The following is a 20,673-nucleotide window of genomic DNA, read 5'->3' on the forward strand; positions in this document are numbered from 1 at the left end:
CTCAACGACTGTCTTAATTCTTCTTTATTAGATTATTCCTTCGTTCTTTGTATCCGTGTCTTAAAACTACATTCGATAGTGGTTTTTCTTTATTACAGCTGTATCCAGTGAATACAAATGTAGTACCATCACCTTCCTCATAATTGTTGATTTACTAGTGACGACATCTTATGCGTGAATTCTTAAGTTTCTTATGCATTTGGTACAGGAAGCTAGTGTACCTCTATAGCTGAACGTATGTTGCTCCGAATTATATGCATTTGGTATTCATTATTAATTATTCAATCTTCAATTCTTCCGATTCTTATAAACTAACTGTTTCCAACTATTTTTGATTCTAGCTTTTTGGTCTCTGCTATTTGTTCTATATAATGAAAATTGTTACAGTTTCCCGTTTTGCTTTCTTGAGTGACTTATACATATTCTATCATCAATTTTTAACCAGGTGTTTAAATTATATTGGATTTGATGATGAAGAATAAATCATAAATAGGAAATTCGACGTCCCGGTTTAACGTAATCAAGTTATCGTCCACTCTATCGATGTGAACATGGATACGAAACGATTTTATAATACACACTCTTGAGCAAAAAATCGACTTGGGCGACACCCCTGCAATCGCAAGTCACTGGCAAAAAAACAACACGAAATTGTATTTTTCTTAGCAAAATCTTGAGAATTATTGTATTAGCTTCAAAATGATGTAAAATATTATAATACTTCTTGTTCTCACAGTCCAATAATATGTTATGACCGGTAACCACTCTTTTTATGCATGTTTACCATAGTGCTAAGCCATCAAACGTCAACCGGTTTACATCTCCGTTAATAACAAACAATAATTCTACCTGGAATTGGACACAAGTGATGAAACTGTTCAAACAGTCACCCTATTTCGACAAGGACAGAGTCAGCGAGAAGTGGCTACTGCACTCAACATTAGTCAGTTTCTAGAGTTTACCGTTGTTACCAAAAGAATGGTAACTCATAGAAGACACGGTTCCTGAAGAAAAAGGTGCGCATCTGAAAGAGATGACCGATTAATCGTCAGCACATGACTAAAAAATCGGACCCTTACTGGTGTTCGAGTCCAACAAGAACTCAAAGTAACGCGAGAGTGACTCTGAGTGGTTGGAGAATCAGAAGATGATTTAAGGCAAGTAACCTTAAGTTAAACAGGCCAGCTACTGGCTGCAAATGAATCCCAGCCCCCCGAGCACAGCCCGTCTACGATTCGCGAAAGAACATGTTAATTGGACTAACTAAGAATGGGGCTACGAAAGCAGAGTGTGCCTGCTTGGTAGCGATAGAATAGGACGAGTCTACAAAAGTCCTGTAGAAAGATTCCCGTAGTTTGTCCACAAAACAAAACGTTGCTTTTGGAGGAAGTTCTGTGATAGTTTGGGAGGATTTCAATGGAAGCAAAAACCGAATTGGTTTTTATTGAAACTGGCGACGGAGCGGGGGTATTTACAGTTAACTGATACATAGAAGAAATTTTAAGGGATCACGTCGTTTCGTACGTCAGTTTCATCGGCAAAACTTCATCGTAATGCAGGACAATGGCCGTCGTGTCGGCCACATACTGCCAGCGCGTAGCTCGGACCTAAATTCTATCGAGCATTCTTGTGATGAATTTAAGGAAAAAGTTCGGGTTAAAAATCCTGCACCAGCCACGAAATCGGACCTCAAAACGGCGCTCACTGAAGAATGGGATAGTATCGAACAAGATCGAGTTTGATATTTTTTCTTTACCAAAAAATAACTCAATAACAACATAACATTCATTTTAAAGCTAAGACTAATAGCTTAGAAGTGCTAAAATCAGAAAAAGATCGGTAGCTACAGATTTTTTGCTAGAGACTTTTGACCGCGAGCATGCGACTTGAATCGATTTTTTTGCTCTCACGAATGGAGTTTTATTGTACAAATCAAAAACACGTCGTTTTTTAGAATTGATTCTGCAAAAATATAACCAATTTAGGCTTTTCGATAACTCAGTTATAAAGATTTTCTTCATATATATATATTATGTAATTACTAGGTAGCGATAAGTCACTTTCTGAGTCTTCGAGCGGTTCGAAAACGTCTGTGATAGATACTGTCAGTGGCCCTACCCACAAATTTGTGATAACGAAAACCAAAACTATTAATGAAACCAAAAACGAAGAAAAGGAATCCAAAAGTGAAAAAGAACCTAAAAATGATAAAAACGAGAAGAAAGAATTATCGGAAGCTGCTAAGATTTTTGCCAGAAATAAGGAGTATCGTATGGCCAATACAGTATTAGGTGTGCCTTCAAAAGACGCCGCCAGACCTTCGTTACGGTCGATTTTTAGATCTCCTTTACAGAGTCCTCATTACGATTCTAGATTTTTCGATTCTTCTTTAATTTCCATGAAAAGCCAAACTTCTAGTAGTTCAACTTTGGACTATGTCGGAAGCAATGAAGATGTTTGGGTTAAAATGCCTCCCAGTGAATTGAAACGCGTAAGTAGTGTTATATTTTTCTACGTCGTCGATCATGTTATTACCAATTGAGAATCCCAACAGTATAAGATCCGAATGGAAAACATCCTTCACCAATCTATTTACTAGATTATTTTTTCCTTGTATTTCGACTCAATGTGATACTGGTATTCTCAATTTCCAATTTTCGTGTCTCCTATGTAGTCTATGCTCGGTTCAGAACATCAACCCACAAAAAAGCTGACGAAATGCGCGTCTAGAGACAATACGAGGGTTGCTACTTAAATTTTGAAGTTTCGAGCTAGGCATATAAAAATAAATATTTATAATTGGATAAGGCTTCATTTTTTTCAAAATCTTCTCCATATACTTTTGCATACGTTTGAACCAATTGTGGAATCATTTTTTCCATTGTAATTGAGCTACCCCCAATCCTTGTGATTTGAACGCATCAACAGCTTCTTCAGGTGTAGTAACACGTTAACCTTGCATCTGCGGGAACAAGAAGAAATAATTGGGTGCCAAACAAGGGCTGTTCAAAAAGTTTTTGTTTGAATTTATGTGTGAGAAATCGCATTGTCGTGATGGATGATTCCTCTTGTGCGATTGGTTTCCCTGATTATTTCGAACACTTCTCGCAAACAAATGCTGGTGTTACACACTGAATTGACCGTTCTACTTTGCTCTAATGGAACGGTGTGTCACATAACGTACTTGCAATATCAGCATCGATGTTTTTTGGCACAGCGGCCGATTTTTGGATGACCTTCACGAAATTCATCCTGTAGCGAAGTGCGACCACGATTGAATTCGGAAAACACGGTGGATCAATGTTTTTGTTGATATCAGATTTGACTTATTCACATCAGTGCTGCCATATCTCAAAACTTAAATAGCAATCCTAGTACCTTTTGTAAGTTTTTGTTTGTCGAAGTTGTAAGTTCCGACCTATCTAATAATATTAACCGTACTGAACATAAGCTACTGGGTTTCTCATCCCCTCTTACAGTTTTTAAAATAAATCAAATTGTTAAATTTAAAAATTACAGTTTTATACTTTTTTTTACAAACTGTTAATGGCTAATACCAACTTTCGTGTTATACTTGTATCAAAAACTTTCAATTTATTTGAGTTATTTCTCACTAAAGTGTTAATTTACTGATTACACGATTTTATAACACATACACTCCCACGAGCCTCCACCCTCAGTTTATTTACAAAATATTTCCATATCTAACACTATTTTTGTGACTATTTGTTGCTTAAAAGTGGATAATTACTATACATAATTCCTAATCTAGGTAGACACATGATAAAAATATTTAACAATAACGAATACCAATTGTTTGTGTGACATTTTTTTATTTTTTTATTGATTTGCTATTATTAACACTATAGTATTGTATTAATCTCCACTTAATAACTTATTTCATTTATCTATGTCACTATTTCCTTCATCGACTATTTATATCTATATCCTTCCTTCTGTAATAACAGAATGGTGTATATTGATAATTAATTCCTCCAGCTGTTATATGTCTGCAATAAGTACATACCAATAATGAACCCTATTGTATATTGTCGGCAAAAGAAGACTTCCTCCCAGTTTTCTTTTGGTTATTGGAAAAACTTATTCTGTTCCTACTGAACAATTCTTAGAAGCATTGAAGTCCATTGCTTCATCATCTGGAAATCCTTAAAAAATGTCAAAGTAATTTTTCCTCGGAAGTCGTTTTCGACATTTTAAACACTTGACCGAACAGTACCAAGTGATAACTCTGATATGGTTAAATGGTCATACCTACAGATCATATAAAACTTTTCCGTTAATACTCTACTTGCCTCATAATTCCTTTTCAGAGGTTCAAAATAAGTTTGGTCCTTTATATGCATGATTATATACAAAATAACGATATGTCTTATTTCTGTTTAGGAATTGGGTTCCCAACCTCTACCTCAAACTACAACGGAAGATGATAGCGGCCTACCGCGCCCCAGATCTGGTACTTGGGGTTCTAAAACAGATAAACAGAAATCTAAGGAAACACCAGAGTCGAGACGGAAAAAAGAAAAGGAGAGTAGAAGCGGAACAGCCTCCAGGTCCAATTCATCCGAAAGGAGAGGATCTGTGGATGCTAGTCCGAAAAAACACGGGTTCAGAAAAAGATCGAATTCAGATGCCGGCAAAAGGAAAGGGAATATTTTCATGGCTTCTATGAAAAGTGCAATGGTGGTAAGTTGAAAAATGGATTTTTAATATAAATGAAAATATCAATGTCTTCTGTAAAACTATAACTATGAACCTATTATATATTTCAATTATGTTTTCAGCATACTGGGTTGATGCAAGCAAAGAAAACACCCAGAGATGGTTCCGCTCATCCTGTATTAGACGATGATAACGATCCAAAATACTATCATACAGTTACAGCAGCAGCAACTGTTAGCCGCAGCCCGATGACTAAGGTTATGGATATTTTCAGAAAACCTCACATATCCACAACCACACAGACATCAGAAGAAGAAAAGGAAAAGAAGGACAAGAAGAAGGAAAAAGTTAGTTTAATAGAAAATTATTTCAAAACATCTGGTGTTATTGGAAGAATCACCCAAGGATACAACCTTATCTTATTATACACTGTCGAGCATACAATTAGGGAAATTTGAAGTTATTTGAGAATTTTTCATGTTTATCTGTTTTTTTTTTCGGTCGTCACATAGTTTGCTGACTGTTTGCTTGGATGAAAATAAGTTTCTGTTGTTAAAAGTTAATTGAAAGTAATGAAAATGAACAATTTTACTTTTGCTATGATTTTCGTTAAAACATAAGAAATTTTAAAACCTTCAGTAGCGAGTATTCCCTCCTCTGGTAGTGATAACAATTTGCAAACGACGAGGCATGCTTTGGATTACATTCTGCGAAAGACTATCACATTACTGCACTAGTATGACCCGAAGCTCTCTAGAATTCCGGCACATGTCTCCGTAAACGTCTCCCCAAAACTGTATTGCGAGCTGGCCAAACAAATTGAGCGATTTGAACCACGTCAAGGCACTCGGTAACTATTCGAGCAGTATGCATCAAGGTTTATTCGTATCCAAGAATAACCATGAATGGCTCAACATATTGTTCTAGAACCTCTCTGCGAGTGTCAAAAGATATGCCTCACCGTACCATAAATGATCCTCCAGTCACTACGCAATACATGCTTGAGCATATATCTCGCCTTGTCGTCGCCATACTTTTACACAGTTATCTATGCACGTGAGACAAAACTGCGATTCATCAGAAAAAAAAAAATCCTCTTTTGTCTAAGCAATGTATTCTCGTGCAAAATTTAACTTGGTAATCCGGTGTTCATGGGAAAGCAGCGGTCCAGTAGCTCTAGTTCGAGAAGGTGATCCAGCATCATGAAGTCCGCCTCCTAACTGTTCCCTCAGTTATATTTACATTTTCACTACTTGCAGATGATTTCGAAGGGTAACTGTCTCAACCGTTTGATTTCTCAAATCACTAGAAACGAGACAACGATCATCTCTAGCTATTGTGGTGTTCATAGTTTATAGTTATATTGTGGGGCTGTTGAGCATATAGTCCATCAAATAGTTACCGAAGGCCGATGTCCTTTGAGGAGCCCATCAGGTGCTTTGGCTTGACCCCAACTGTTTGAACCGCGCTCGTGTGAGTGCTGACCACTTACAGATGACGTGGTCTACGGTTTCATCTTCCTTCATGCATCAGCGGCACTCCGGATCGTCTTTGATGCCCATGGTGTGGATATAGCGTATCTGGTTAGAAGTCGGATTTCAGGCCTATTTAGTTGAAGCGGTTATTTGGTGTGAGACACACGAGGTCCCTCTATGTGTGCCTTTGCTTGTTTCATGACAGGTGTCTCTGTGTATCTCTGTCCAGCTTGCGTTGCGAGTAGACGGTTGAAAAACGCGATAGCACAATTTGTAGCTACAGAAAGGATCGGTTTCGAGCGCATCGGTGAACTCGGCGGTCTTGTTGTAGTCTTCTCTCGTCCTTAACCAGGTCTTCGCGTAAAGAAACCTGCCTCTTCTCACCTCTGTTATACTCGTTACACACTCGAGAGACTTACACCAACGTTTCTTCCCGTTTCGCGCTGACCGTGGACATTTTCTAACGTCCTGCAAAAACAAATGCTTATCAAAAAAACAAAAACTCTTTGTTTATTAATGTAATTAGCTAGAAAACTATGGTACAACCGAAAAAAAAAATTACAAAAATTTGAAATTTCTGAAATAAATATAAAATAATTTTATGCTCGGCAAAGTTTATATATAAATGTGATTATTGTGGAATTTGGCAATGAAATACCAAAGTGTACCCTTTCAAATATGTATTCCAAGCTGTTGAAAAAGTATGAATCAAGGACTGAAATTATGACGATGAATACATAGTTATTTGTAAGCTTGGAATATATACATACACTAGTATTTTAATGCCACTCCCCACAATGATCACATTTTTAGCAAGCTGGCAAAAATTTCATTTTAATTTATGTATATATTGGAAAGAAATCTTTGCCAGCTAGATTATGAGCGTTTTCATATAAAGAAACGGCCATTTACTTTTAGTCTCTTCTTTTTTATCTCCTTTGCTCTCTATTTACTGACGGGTTAACAATTCTGGAACTTCTTAACTATTTTTCTGTCCTGTCACTTGTCATAAAATTTATTTCCGTGGGAGTTATGAAAACGGCCATTTCTTTCTATTTTCTTCTTTTTTTATCTTCCTTTTTCATTATTGTCAGATTGAGAATCCCGTATCGACTTAACGAAAACGCTTATGTGTATAAGCGTTTTCTTCTTGGGAATGTGGCAATGAAATACCAAAATAGACTAACTTTATTATATATTCAAAATGACATTTGATAGAAAAAAAAACAGGATACAATCTACAGCAACTTACACCTATCTCTCTTTTTCCTATATTGTCAAAACTATACAAAAACCTAACCATCGGTGCTGTATGGCAACGAGTGCTGGACCATGATCAAAACAGAAGGATTTTCGGAGGTGTGCAAAAGCAAAACGAGTAGAGGAGAAGAACGAATGCAGATATCAAAGCTCTGTATGGTCAAGTTGAGATGGGAAATGTAGTCAGAGCAAAAAGGCTCCATTGAGTGGGGCCTATAGCCAGAATAGATGAAGATAGTTGGGTAAAAAGATCTTTATTGAAAAGAGAAGAAGTGAGAAGAAATAGAGGGCGTCCGCAATAAAATAGATAGAAGCATGTAGAAAAGATCTAGAAAGATTGGAATAGAGAACTGGCATGAAGCAACCATGAACAAAAATAAATGGAGGAAAGCAGTAGAGCGACCCAAGCCTTACGCCTATAAGGCCTCTTGAGCTGTTTTATATTAAAAGGGCATAATCCAGTACATGCAAATTTGCAGCAATAGCGAGAACCTTCGTATATTCTGTGTAAATAGTGCCAAATATTTCTTTTATAATGATTTAATTTATTTGTCATCCATTAACTAAATTCCGCAAAAACTCGCTTTTTAAAGGAAAAACGCTTCTACCCAGTGGTTACATTAAATATCTGGGGTGATCATATCCTACGAATGCCTCTTGCAGATAAAATTCCTTCCAGAGAGAAGTGGGATATGTGAATATCTATTAGAATTCCATTATCCAGTATCAGAAATCATCTCAAGAATTCTTGGTTGCTAGAACTCATGTAGTAGTTAATTACTCTTGTTTGACAGAAACAATTTTGGACCCTGCTCTTTTTTTTCTTATAGAATCATGTATTTCATATTTCTTGTAGACACAGTGGATTCATAAATGAATGTGTACTGAATTTTTTCATGAACTATTGTTAAATTCTTGAGATATCTTTTCAATTGAACCTTTTTAAAACCGATTCTACGGCTTAAATTAGATTTATCCGAAATTTTGAGCTGGAAAATGAGGTACCCAATGTTTCCAATTTAAAATGATGTGTGATTTCATTCATCATAATATTGGTATACTTAAAACATTTCTTATTCTTTAAACGAATTTTCAAATCTCGAATATGATTTTCTAATTTCTTGATCTTCCGTTAATATAGTGTTAATTTATCTGTTTTCCACAGACTTTTTCCTTTTTCCATTTGCTATTCGTTCAGCTGCTTGTTTGAAAATTTGTTAATTTTCCTACCACTTTTCATTTTTACTACTTCTATGGATTATCTTGAACAAGTTTCTATGATGAGGAAAGATAGTTATAAACCCATGCATTAAATATAAAATATTATAAAAAATCTAAACAACTAACTTAAAAGAATAACTAAATTGGCATTACTGGGGATAATGTGACCTCCAACCTGTGTAATCTTTTTCAATTTTTCAATTGTGGTGCTACCAAATAGATGCGATCCTACCTTATTACAAGAAAATAATATTTAAATAATATATGTATTACTTTTTAGTATGTTGCCCACACTCGTCCTAAAGCTCCCAGAGATGGATCTGCTCATCCAGTTAGAGATGGCAATTCTGATACACAATATTACCACACAGTTACTGCTTCTTCGAGTCGCAGTCCAATGACTAAAGTTATGGATATATTCAGAAACAGGTCACACGTCAACGTACCTCCTGACGATAGAAAAAAGGTAAGGGAAACATTAAAATCATTATATATTTTTTCCACATTGGTGACATTAAACTATCATTCATTATAAATTACCAAAAATAATAATTGAAGAGGTAAAATTTAAAATTTACCTTTCGTTATACTAAATTATTACAAGAATGTGAGATAATTTAGATAACGAGATACAACTGTAGGAAAAACCGTGTTTTACCTATCGAGTATTTACGGGATGAACTTGAGAGAAAAGTTGAGGTCAGAAATCTTGCATCAGCTACGAAATCGAAAGATCGAGTAAAAAAATGTATTGAAGCTGTTATTAGGCCCCCAAGGGAGGTAACAATAAATATTGATAAGTTAATTTCAAATAATTTATAATTATGACGAAATTAAGTTGGTATTTTCTTTACTGTTAAAGATTTCTTCGTTTGATATTTTTACTTTATCAAAAAAATAATAACATATACTATTCATTATAAAGCTAAAATTAATGGCATCGAGATGCTAAAATTTTTTTGCTCACGAGTGTAGTTAGAGTTGAAATGAGTCTTAATAGATATACCATCTTCTGATTCACAATTGGGGGTAGCTATATTACAGACAAACAAAAACTAATGAAAATTTGTAGGAAAAAAGTGGAGAAATAATAAGTGAACTGACTCACTACAGTGAGAGAGACTTTATGCCTCTTGTGAAGTAGACTCAGATGCTCAGAAGTAGTGTGAAATGTAGTTACATTAAATTTAAATCATAGCAGATAAACAATCTTTGTAAGGATGGAGGGATAGAATATATACAAAAGTTTCTGATCCATAACAGAGAAAACAAAGACTAATGAAAATTTGTGGGAAAAGATATATAAATAAAGCTTTACCAGTTAAAGTATTTCCTGTGATATAGAATTGTAACCATAGACGTAGTGATAAATGTAGTTAGATTAGAACTGAGCAAGATCACGTCAAGCGAACCCCCCATTTTCAACTTGATCATAAAAATTTGTTCTATGTGGAAAATTGTGATTCTAACTATAATTTTTTTTAAATGAAAATTTTTAATTGATAATTGATAAAAATTGATTAAAAATCAAACGTTAATGATAAATTATTGAAACTTTCAGGTTTTATTGTTTAATACCTATATCTATATCTATTGATTTGGAAAATATATTTCAATGTTCATTATTTCGGAAAATATGAAAAAAATTAAAGACAAAAATCATTTCTTAAATTATGAATCATACTTTTGAACAAACTTTAGAACCCTATATCTCATCAGTCAATCCTAGTAAAAACGTCAAAATTTGAAAATTTATTCAGAAAATAGTTCTGATTCTGTTAATGTGGAAAATAAATGTCAATGTTTAATATTTCGGAAAATATAAGACAAATTAGAAGAACATGTCATTTTTAGAAATTTTCTATTATATACCAAAATTGAAACCAACTTCAACGCCCTGTATCTCGATAATCAAGTGCACTAGAAACGTTAAAATTTTACAGTTTATTAAGGAATCATTACTGAATCTATTGATTTGGAAAAAATATTTCAATGTTCATTATATCGGAAAATGTGAGCAAAATTAGAAGATGTCATTTTTAGAAATTTTCTATTATACACCAAAAATTGAAACCGATTTTAACGCCACATATCTCGATAATCTAGTGTAGTTGAAACGTCAAAAATTGACAGCCTATTCATGAGATATTTCTGATTCTACTGATTCAGAAAATGAATTTCATTGATTCTTATTTTGACGACTATATCCTCTAGTGCCTCTTGGAAAATTGCTACCTTGTCGCATCCCCCTTTTGATCTATATGTTATTGGACATATTGTTTTTCTAGTTTTATTTGCGCTGTTTGATTCCAGTATAGGTTTTCAATGCATCGGATGTCTTTCTGATCTATATCGAGCCTTTAGAGGAGCTGGGTTAGTTTGTGGTGCCGTACGCGATCGAATGCCTTTTCATAATTTATGAAACAGAGGCAGACGTCCTTTCTATGGACATAGCAGTTCAGGACAAGCAGTTGTGTTGCGACTATTGCCCCTCCCGTGCCTAACCCTTGCCTAAACCCAAATTGTGAGTCGCTTATGTCTCTTTCATACTTTCGGAATATTCTTTGGTGTATGATTTTAAGAAATATTTTTAGGGTATGACCCATCAGACTAATAAGTCTTCGCATCTTCTTGCATTTGTATTCTTAGGCAACGAAAATTACCGTATATAATTTTCACTTTAAATACCATTTTCTACATTATAATAACGATTCTAAAAATATCTTTGTTCATAGTCAATATTTATATGATTGTGCTGCTAAATTATACATAATGTTTTAATATAGACGTGCACATAATTAATCATTAGGTTATAATTGTATAATTTACTGAAACTTTTTTGTTACATAATGTTTTGCTCTCCCAACCTGTACCTATACAAAGTTTAAAAGATCAGACTAACAGGAACCAATATTAATTATGTATTGTTTGTCACGTATAGGCATAATTGCTTTTTAAAAGATCGAAAATTGTTAAATTTTATCAGTATTGTATAATTATGTATTATGTATGTGTTTAAATAATAATCATGTAACTCTTATAATAAAGGATATGTAACGACATCCTCGATTTAACAAATTTTTCATAATCATTTTTTTGCGAAAAACATTTTGAACTATCAAGGAAAAGTGTAATTACCTGTAATTAACGAATTTTGTCATATACATATACGGTAATTTGATAACAATGATTTATGAGTACAAGTTGTTCGCTAAATCAAGATGAGTACGTAATGTTGAGGTGAATGAAACTATTTTTCTACCTCTTTATTATTGTAACAGTAAAACACACGTTTCGGTTTCTAAACATAGACTGACATTTATTATTTTCCCCGAAAGATAGCGTTGCTTTATTTTTCGGATAATTTATTTTAGTGCTGTACTTCGCCGTTAGTCACGTGATACAACTCGCTTTAGAAGCAAGTAATGCGTGAGTTTTATTGAAGCTGTTAATTGTGCGAAAGCTACTGCGATTGAAATAACTTATAAAATATAAATAAATAAAATGGTTTCAATAATCTGACTACTATTTTAGTTGGATATCAAGACTATTAAGAACGCACTATGTGTGTATATGCTCTCTTAAATACCAATCCTATTTTATTCAGAAGCTTTAATTTATTATATTTATAGTCGTTAGAGTCACATCAATACAAAAATAAGTGTAAGTAATTTGATAAGTTAATGATAACTTCAAGTATCTAAGGGACATATGGAACCGATTAAATAAGACGCTGATTCCCGTCAAGGGACGGTCAGTTTACAATAAATCTTAACGAATACAATAGTAACTAATAATTCTTCACACTTACATTAATATAAGACAGGAATTAAGCAATCCGAGACGATACGTTAATGGAGCATAAAATAAGAGACATCTTGTATAACTTAATATATGGTTAACAGATCTTAACTGGTTCCCATCAGGAGGTAATTTGGTGTCCACAAAGAAATATGTGAAGTTTATGGTGCTGACAGAATTGGTATAAAAAAAATTCCGTTTTGGAGAGAAGAGCAACGTTCTGGTCGGCCTACCGAAGTTGATGGTGACCAAATCAAAGTCATAATCGAAGAGGATCGTCATATAACTGTTCGAGATGTCGCGAAGAGGATACATGTATCGCACACACTTAAAAAACACTTAAAATGTCTTGGGCTAGTTAAGAAGGTTGATGTTTGGGTACCTCACGAATTGAAAGAAATTCATTTAACACAAAGAATCAACATTTGTGATATTCACCTTAAACGATATGGAGCCGACCGTTTCTTGAGAAGAAAATGGGTGCAGTACAGTAACATAGTTCGAAAATGATCATTGAGCAAACACGATGAACCAGCACAAACCGCACCAAAAGTTGAAAAACAACAAAAAAGCTCATGCTGTCAGTTTGGTGGGATTACAAAGGTGTGTGTATTTTTTGAGCTGCTTCCAAGGAACCAAACGATCATTTCTGATGTTTGCTATCAAAAATTAATGAAACTGGATGAAGCAATCAAAGGAAAGCTTGGTTGGGAAGTGATGCCACATCCACCATACAGCCCTGATATGGCATCATCTGATTACCATTTATTTCGAAGTTTGCAGAATTCTTTGAATGGTCAAACTTGCTCACTAATGTCGATGACCTTCAATCGCACCCGGTTCAGTTTTTTGCTGATAAGGACCAGTAATTTTATGAGCGCAAAATCATGAAGCTGGAAGAAAAGAAAGCAAAAGGTTATTGAGCTGAATGGAAATTATATAATTGAATAAAAACTATTCTTTATTAAAAAAAAGTGTTTTACTTTATATTACTAAATTACTTTGTCGCAAACCCAATATATAAAGGCACAAAACAGCCCCTAACAAGAATAAAGTAAAGCTTCCAACCAATCTAACCTCAGTTTAACTCACCATTTTTTCGGTAGAGTTAATGGCAATTCACAATTGTTCTGAGGAGTTTTAGAATAGAATCATTTCCAAAAAGTACATTCAAATTCTCAAGCCAAGTGGCCTTGAAGCCATTTGATTGCACGACCAAACTAGTGTGGGGGTTCAAACATACTCTGAAAGTACTAGCTAACAGAAACAAAGTAACCCTAATGTGGCTACCAATCGACCAGGGTATAGCAGGCAATGACGAAGTAAATAGTCTTGCCGAAACAGGAGCAACGACTCCTATACCTATGACCAGAGCCCTACTGTGGCTTCATGAGATGTCATATCAATGTACTTAACAGATTATTAAAGAATCAGATTGATTCTCACTAGAGAAACACTCCAGGCCTAAAACAATCCATAAGATTCAAAACCATATCAGTCTGAAGAACTTCTCGTGATGACTAGAAACGATTTCAAACTGTTGGTCGGTCTTCTGGCAGGTCACTGCCCCGTCAAACATCACCTTAAGGCATGACAGAGGACGAGAACTGCAGATTCTGCGAGCAAGTCATGGAAACAGCAGAGCATCTACCCTCCGTATTTCTCTAACTAACAACTCGGAAAGGGAGATACAAAAACTTCCTTTGGTAGGACTCTACGCATTTTGGAAGCAAAACAATGAGATACAGGTGCAGAATAAAGCCAAAAAGACTCCCCAAATAATATTCATATATTACAGGCAGAAAGTTCAATCAAATTATAGTTATAAAGACCTTGAAAATAAAATCAAATTATCAAAAAAATCGTAATAGTCGACAGATGGCGGCTGGAGGGGAGAGTGGCTTGACAGAGGCTGTGTGGTCATCATGTTTAACCCAAACTCGGAAATATTCAATGAATCAACTTTTCAAGGGCTCTATAATATTTTTAATATAAAAAAATACTTCAAGTTCTGCTTTGTGATGCTTTTTCATTTACGAGTTTGTGAAAAACATTTCAACCATAACGACAATGCATTCCACAAAGCTACCAAAAGTGACTTGGCACGACATTTCGAAAAACGATTACATCAATACCGCGACGAGGCGATGAGTTTTTGGATTGAGACTGGTGGCACTCTATATCAAACCAGAATTGATCACTCTGTACGTTCCTCGACCATGGTCCTTCTGTACTTGTAACCTCAACCTTCCTGTAAACAAATAGCAGCCTATTATGAATAATTGGAGCATGTTTGGCAGTCTCGAGAACTATCATAATCACCCCCTCACATGGAACGTGATTTTGTCCACTTCCCGTTATGAGGCAACAAAAATGAACCTTTATAGAGCAGCAGTTTGCTGGAAAAGTACAGAGCGTTTCTTTTTCTGGTCAAAACTATTCCTTAACTAATTAACTATCAAGCGTATTTTGTATTACTCTGCGAATTTTCACATCAAAGATATTCGTGGCAGCATGCTTGAAATTTTGATTTTTTGGTTATGAAAATGTTCCGATTTGTTTATAACCACAATAAAATTTTATATAAATAATTTTTCTATTTAAAACACGTTTTAATGATGCATAAAAAATTAATTGGTACCTTCATATATATTATTAATTGCTACTGTAAGCAATTAAAGATTCTTAACGTAGACAATTAAACTCCTATTAGCACTGGTTAGTCATTAACCAATTTCTAATGTTTTTGTTGTATGTTATTATGAAAACACTCAGCTATAATAAAAAACAATTGATGATTTTATTGACTACCTTTTTACGAATATTCATCACCTTCAAACCTCATATGAAAGGAGCTCCATCTAGGTAGATAGTGTTTCAGAATCTAAAGTAAAATGAAAAAAGGACACATCAAAAAAGTATTTTTTCGTTACTTTTTCAATACAGATTAAGACATTGAAATTTAATTATTAATTAGACCTTTTTCTTTTGCCACTTTTAGTTGTTGGTTCTTCTTACCACCTCAAGTGTTTCACTATGGTTGTCTACTCATAAGTTAACATATTAACGTGCCTTACCACATTTATTATTAACATCTTTGTTGATATTTATTTGAAATTTACAATTATTTAATTCTTTTTCAAAGTTAACGATTATTGCTTTGTGCCTCGTTGTTATCCATAACTAACCTCTAGAACTTCTTCTCGGACATGTTGAAAAAGCTCAAAAACACGTACACGCCTGACATATTCTTCTTTCAATCAATTTAAGTTTCAATTACGGTTTTTCTTAGTTTTACCTATAAAAATTCGTTGCTCTATTGTTACAGTGATTTGTTTACAGTAGCTAGAGGCACTGCATTGGCGACAGCGCTATTTGTTGTTTTCTTGTTCGGTTTGCTGCAGCAATGGTGATTAGTTTTGCAGATTAATCTTCCAAACTTCTTCGCATGAACTTAGTAACGCCCTACATAAAAATGATGTTTTTCTATCGAAAATAATCAGTTTTACAACAATTCGTTGTTCCATTGTTACAATTCATGTTATTCTGGTTAGACAAACAATTCTGATGCCTGTACTGATTTGTTTACAGTAATGAGAAACATTCATACTTTTTGCTACAATATTGATATTATTATATGAATCATGATTTGTATCGTTTTAATAAACAATCAACGAATTGAAATATCAACGAATTATTAAATATTATTTTGGGAAATAACCTTCTGAACTTTTTGGCATAAACATTCACATTTTCAAGGGAAATTTTACAACAATTCGTAGTTTCATTTATATATAACGTTTTTCCTGCTGAACAAACAATTCTGATGCGAAGGATGCCTACGGCTGTGCTGATTTGTAATGATTGTATCGTTTCAATAAACAATTATCCATGCAAGAGATCTTATTTTGCAAAAGAACTTTTTGGCATAAACTTATAAATACCCACTAAAAATCTTATTTACTGTACATGTTTTTCTATTGAAAACAATCCGTTGCACTTAACGTTTTTCTGGCTAAACAAAAAAGACATCTCATATGTACGGCTATACTGATTTGTATACAGTAATGAGATATACTGCATACGATTAGCTACAATATTGATATTTTTTAATGAATTACGATTTTTTATAGTTCCAATAAACAATTAACATTGAGAAAGAATCAAATTTTGCGAAAATTAGCTTACAAACTTTTTGGAATGCGAATGGGGACTACGACTATACTGATTTGTTTACAGAAATGAGATAAACTGTATACGGTTCGCTGTAGCATTAATATTTTTCGTTTAATCGTGATTGGTAACGTTTCAATTGAAACTATTAACTGATTAAAAAATCGAAGTGTGGAATTTTATGAAATAATCTCCCGAAATTTTTCACGTGAATTTAGAAACAACTCGTATAAAAGTACCCTACATCATAGATGTTCTCTCAATAAGGAAACGATACAATATAGAATCGTTGTCAAAATAAAATTTATAATAACAGCTATAAATCTAAAAAAAAACCGATTAAGGTAAACTTACATATATATATTTACTCAGTCATATACGCTTACATTCGACAACATTTTAGAATCAGTAATTGAATATCAAAGTAGAGGTTATGTCGTGTGCGATAATAGTGTGACTCTTGTTTTTTCAAATTAAGTATGGAATAAATATCGACGCTTCGATTTAAATAAAAATGTAGTTTGTGCGTGTGCGGTACAAAACCTGGAAAATGTCTCAATATTTCAAATGGATATACAGTAAAAACAAAGATGAATATTCGCCAACGCGATTTGATAAACCGCGAAGTAATTCATTAGACCCGAGAAGTTTAGAAGCAGCGGGTTTGGGAAATTTCGTAGCCGCATACAATTCCGTAAGATTTTTTTTTTTTCAAATTAAATTCATACTTTGGTAGATACAATTATACCAGGCGGGTAAAAATTACATATGTTACTGTCAGCAGTGGCGGTTCGTAGTGAAAAAAATTTAGGTGTTCTGCATTGTTCCAAAAAAACTTTCCGGTTAGAAGTTCATTGATTTTATCGCCTTCCATGCCAAAATTATAGATTATTGAAGTGACCAATCACTACTTTACGTTTTTACTTCACTTAACTATTTTACTTTCATTGTGCTTAAAGAAAATTCACAACTTCAATTTGAGATTGTGCCGTAGTTTCATCCGTATTGATCGCCAAAAAAGGGTTAATATAATTCTCTCAATTATTTGTTCATAACATACTTCAAGCAATCGCTGTGACAGATCAATCTGATCAGTAAAAAAATTTGTAACCCAAGAAATATGCCACAATCAAAGTATCGCTTTCATTATTTTCGCGAAAATGGCCCACAAAATTAAATACAAATAATAATTTTTGATAATATATCTTTATTCTTCGACACATTTTCATTTTTCGTTTGTATATTTAATCCAAGAGGCAGAATCTCATAGAGCCATAATATTGGTTGATTCTAATAATGCACATTCCATGTACTTGGCTTATTAGTTTTCGTGTTTTTTTCCTCAAACTTGAGTGCTCTGAATAACACCCTTATTTCTCTCCAAGCTTTATCGCTAAAAAAATGAGCAGTGGGTATCTTTTTTTTATAGATATTTACAAAATCTCTTGGTACTTGTTAAGTTGAAACCAGCTTCCATACTGCACAAAATCACATGCACTCTAAATCTGTGCAATTGAAAAATATGTTCAGTTCAATCTAAAAAAAATTATTAGATATCATAAAATCCAAACTCGTTTGGGATTGTTTAGAAAATTAAACGAGCTAGACAAGAAAAATAAAATTACCCTATAATGGATTCCGGGACATACCAGACCGAAGGGAAAGAAAATAGCTGATAAGCCCTAAGCCCTTTTGTAGTATCAGCTACAGAACAATAGAAAAAGCATTGGAAAAGAAGGTAGATGGGAACAAAACCAATTATTGGGACAATCTACAGTTAAGACAGGCAAAGACTGTTCTGGGTAACTAGAACCAGCGTAGATTCGTTGAATGTACCAAGCTAAATAAGAAAAATCTACGAATACTAACAGGAGTTCTATCGGGGCACTGTCGCCTCAACAAACACCTGAAGACGCTAGACCTACCAGATAATGCGGCGGACAGAGAGAACGAAACCTCATTCTTTCGAACTGTGAAACTCTAAGGAACTCCAGAACACTACACCTTGGAAATAGAAATCGCCCTGAAGAACTAGACAGTCGAAAAATCGCGAAAAAAGCGATTTACTCGGCACATAACCACCTGTTCGCTCTGGACTGAATGTAGCGAATAGGTTATGAAAATAGCGCGCAGAATACTTGCGTATATATCAGATGAATAATAATACTTCTACAGTGTGATTAGAAGGTAGTTTAATTAACTGATTGAGCTTTTATATCAAGGTATTATATGGTGACTACGAAATATTTGAAATTTTATTTTGGATACCTGATAGAAAATGTATTAATTCGGATTATTGTTATTGTTTAAATTATGTAATTATCATTTCTTTATTCTTAATTTTTTGGTTATTCTTTGGAAGTGGGTCCACGATATTTTCGATCATAAAGAAACGAAAAATTTTTATTTTCAATTTTTTTTCATTTGATTTATTTTTTCGGTACATTTAAAATAAAAATGAGACCTAAGTTTGAAAACAGAAGTTTTAATACTTTTTGGTTCATAAAAAATCCAAAACTCATAAATTTGTTTCCGAAAACCATACTTTTTTTTTTTTTTTTCGAAGAATGTCGTATATTTTCATAAGTACATACAAAAACGAACAATTTGAAAGAAATATCAATTGAATATTATAATTTGAATAATTTCTACAAATTATTAAACATTTTTAAGGTTAAATTAGGATTAAAATGGCTTTTAAACTTAGGTCTAATTTTGATCTTGATTGCGCCGATAAACTAAAAAAAAATATTGAAAATGTCAATTTTTTACGACCAAAAATAAAATGGACCCCACTTCCAAACATTTATCATTTTTTTCGTAGCTCTATAGCACTGCAAAGTTTATATACTAGCCGTGCCTGACTATCGACCTTCACCTTCACTATCGATGGCTGCCAAACAAATAATAAACGACGTGGCACCTACAAATTTGAAACATATGCTGTACAGATTGTGTACTTTCTAATACAGTGGCATTTTTCGAGCAATTACCGCCATCTCTAAGTCAGGCCAGGTGCTTCTGGCACCATCCTCGTATGTGTAGCAATACGTTTATTGACTATTTTTAATGAAATTTTAACGTTTAATTTAGCAACTTTTATGCATTTTTTAATTCATATTTAATTAATTTAAGCTTTTTAAACATAAATACATGTGGAATAAGAAAGATTTTTTGTTTATCAAGAATATCAGCTGAAATTAATGCATTGTGGGTAATTGCTGCTATAAATACGAGGTTTGGCTATTAAATAACGAGACTGGTTACGAAAAAAGATTTTATTATAAAAATTATTCTACATTCGAATGCTCCTTTTCAATATACTCCGCTCCTCTCGCCACACACCTTTTCATACGTTTTTTCCATTGATCGAAGCAGTGCTGGAAGTCTTCTTTGGTGAGGGTCTTTAGGAGCTCTGCCGTTTTTTTGCTTTACGGCTTCCATCGACTCAAATCGGGTCCCTTTCAAAGTAGATCTTTTTCTAACCTTTGAAAGAATCTGAGCAAACCTGTTGACGCAAGACCTTTTGGTCAGGAGTCTAATTTTTTGGCACCAACTTCGCACAGATTTTTGTCATATGTATTTCCTCGTGTAAAATTTTTCTAACCGTTCCTTTATCAGCGTTTACAGCCTCGGCAATTATCCGGATGTTCATTCGACGATCTGCACGCTCGATTTGGTTTTTTTTGGTCCCTGTTTCCGGAGTTAAAACAGTCACAGGGCGACTTGGGCGCCGGTCATCTTCAGTGCTCCCTAGGCCCTCACTAAATCGCTTATACCACTCAAAAACACGTGTACGAGATAGAGTATTGTTCCCATAGGCCTCTTGCAACAATTTATAGTACTTAGTCGGAGTTTTTTTCAATTTGACAAGAAATTTGAGATTGATACGTTGCTCCTGTTTTTCGTCACACATGGTTTTCGGCAAGAGAAAAAAACACGTTCGTTTCCAACCTCTATTGCACAAATATTATAATAGTGACGGGAAGATGTTTTGGGACGTGCACAGACAAGATATCTAGATACCCAACGCACGTCTAGGGCGGCCTCTAGACGCGCAGTC

At 34.1% G+C, this 20,673-nt stretch overlaps 1 protein-coding gene across 1 annotated transcript in view; it reads left to right on the top strand.

Moving 5' to 3' along the window:
• Positions 1 to 20,673, top strand: part of LOC130890904 (uncharacterized) — a 113,293-nt gene that overhangs the window by 12,420 nt on the left and 80,200 nt on the right. Inside the window, exons 3-6 of the mRNA XM_057795312.1 lie at positions 2,046 to 2,491; positions 4,405 to 4,704; positions 4,803 to 5,027; positions 8,917 to 9,102. Coding sequence (XP_057651295.1) covers positions 2,046 to 2,491; positions 4,405 to 4,704; positions 4,803 to 5,027; positions 8,917 to 9,102 — 1,157 coding nt within the window. The remainder of the gene's footprint in view (positions 1 to 2,045; positions 2,492 to 4,404; positions 4,705 to 4,802; positions 5,028 to 8,916; positions 9,103 to 20,673) is intronic.

This window comes from Diorhabda carinulata, chromosome 2 (assembly GCF_026250575.1).
Source record: "Diorhabda carinulata isolate Delta chromosome 2, icDioCari1.1, whole genome shotgun sequence".
NCBI lineage: Eukaryota > Metazoa > Arthropoda > Insecta > Coleoptera > Chrysomelidae > Diorhabda > Diorhabda carinulata.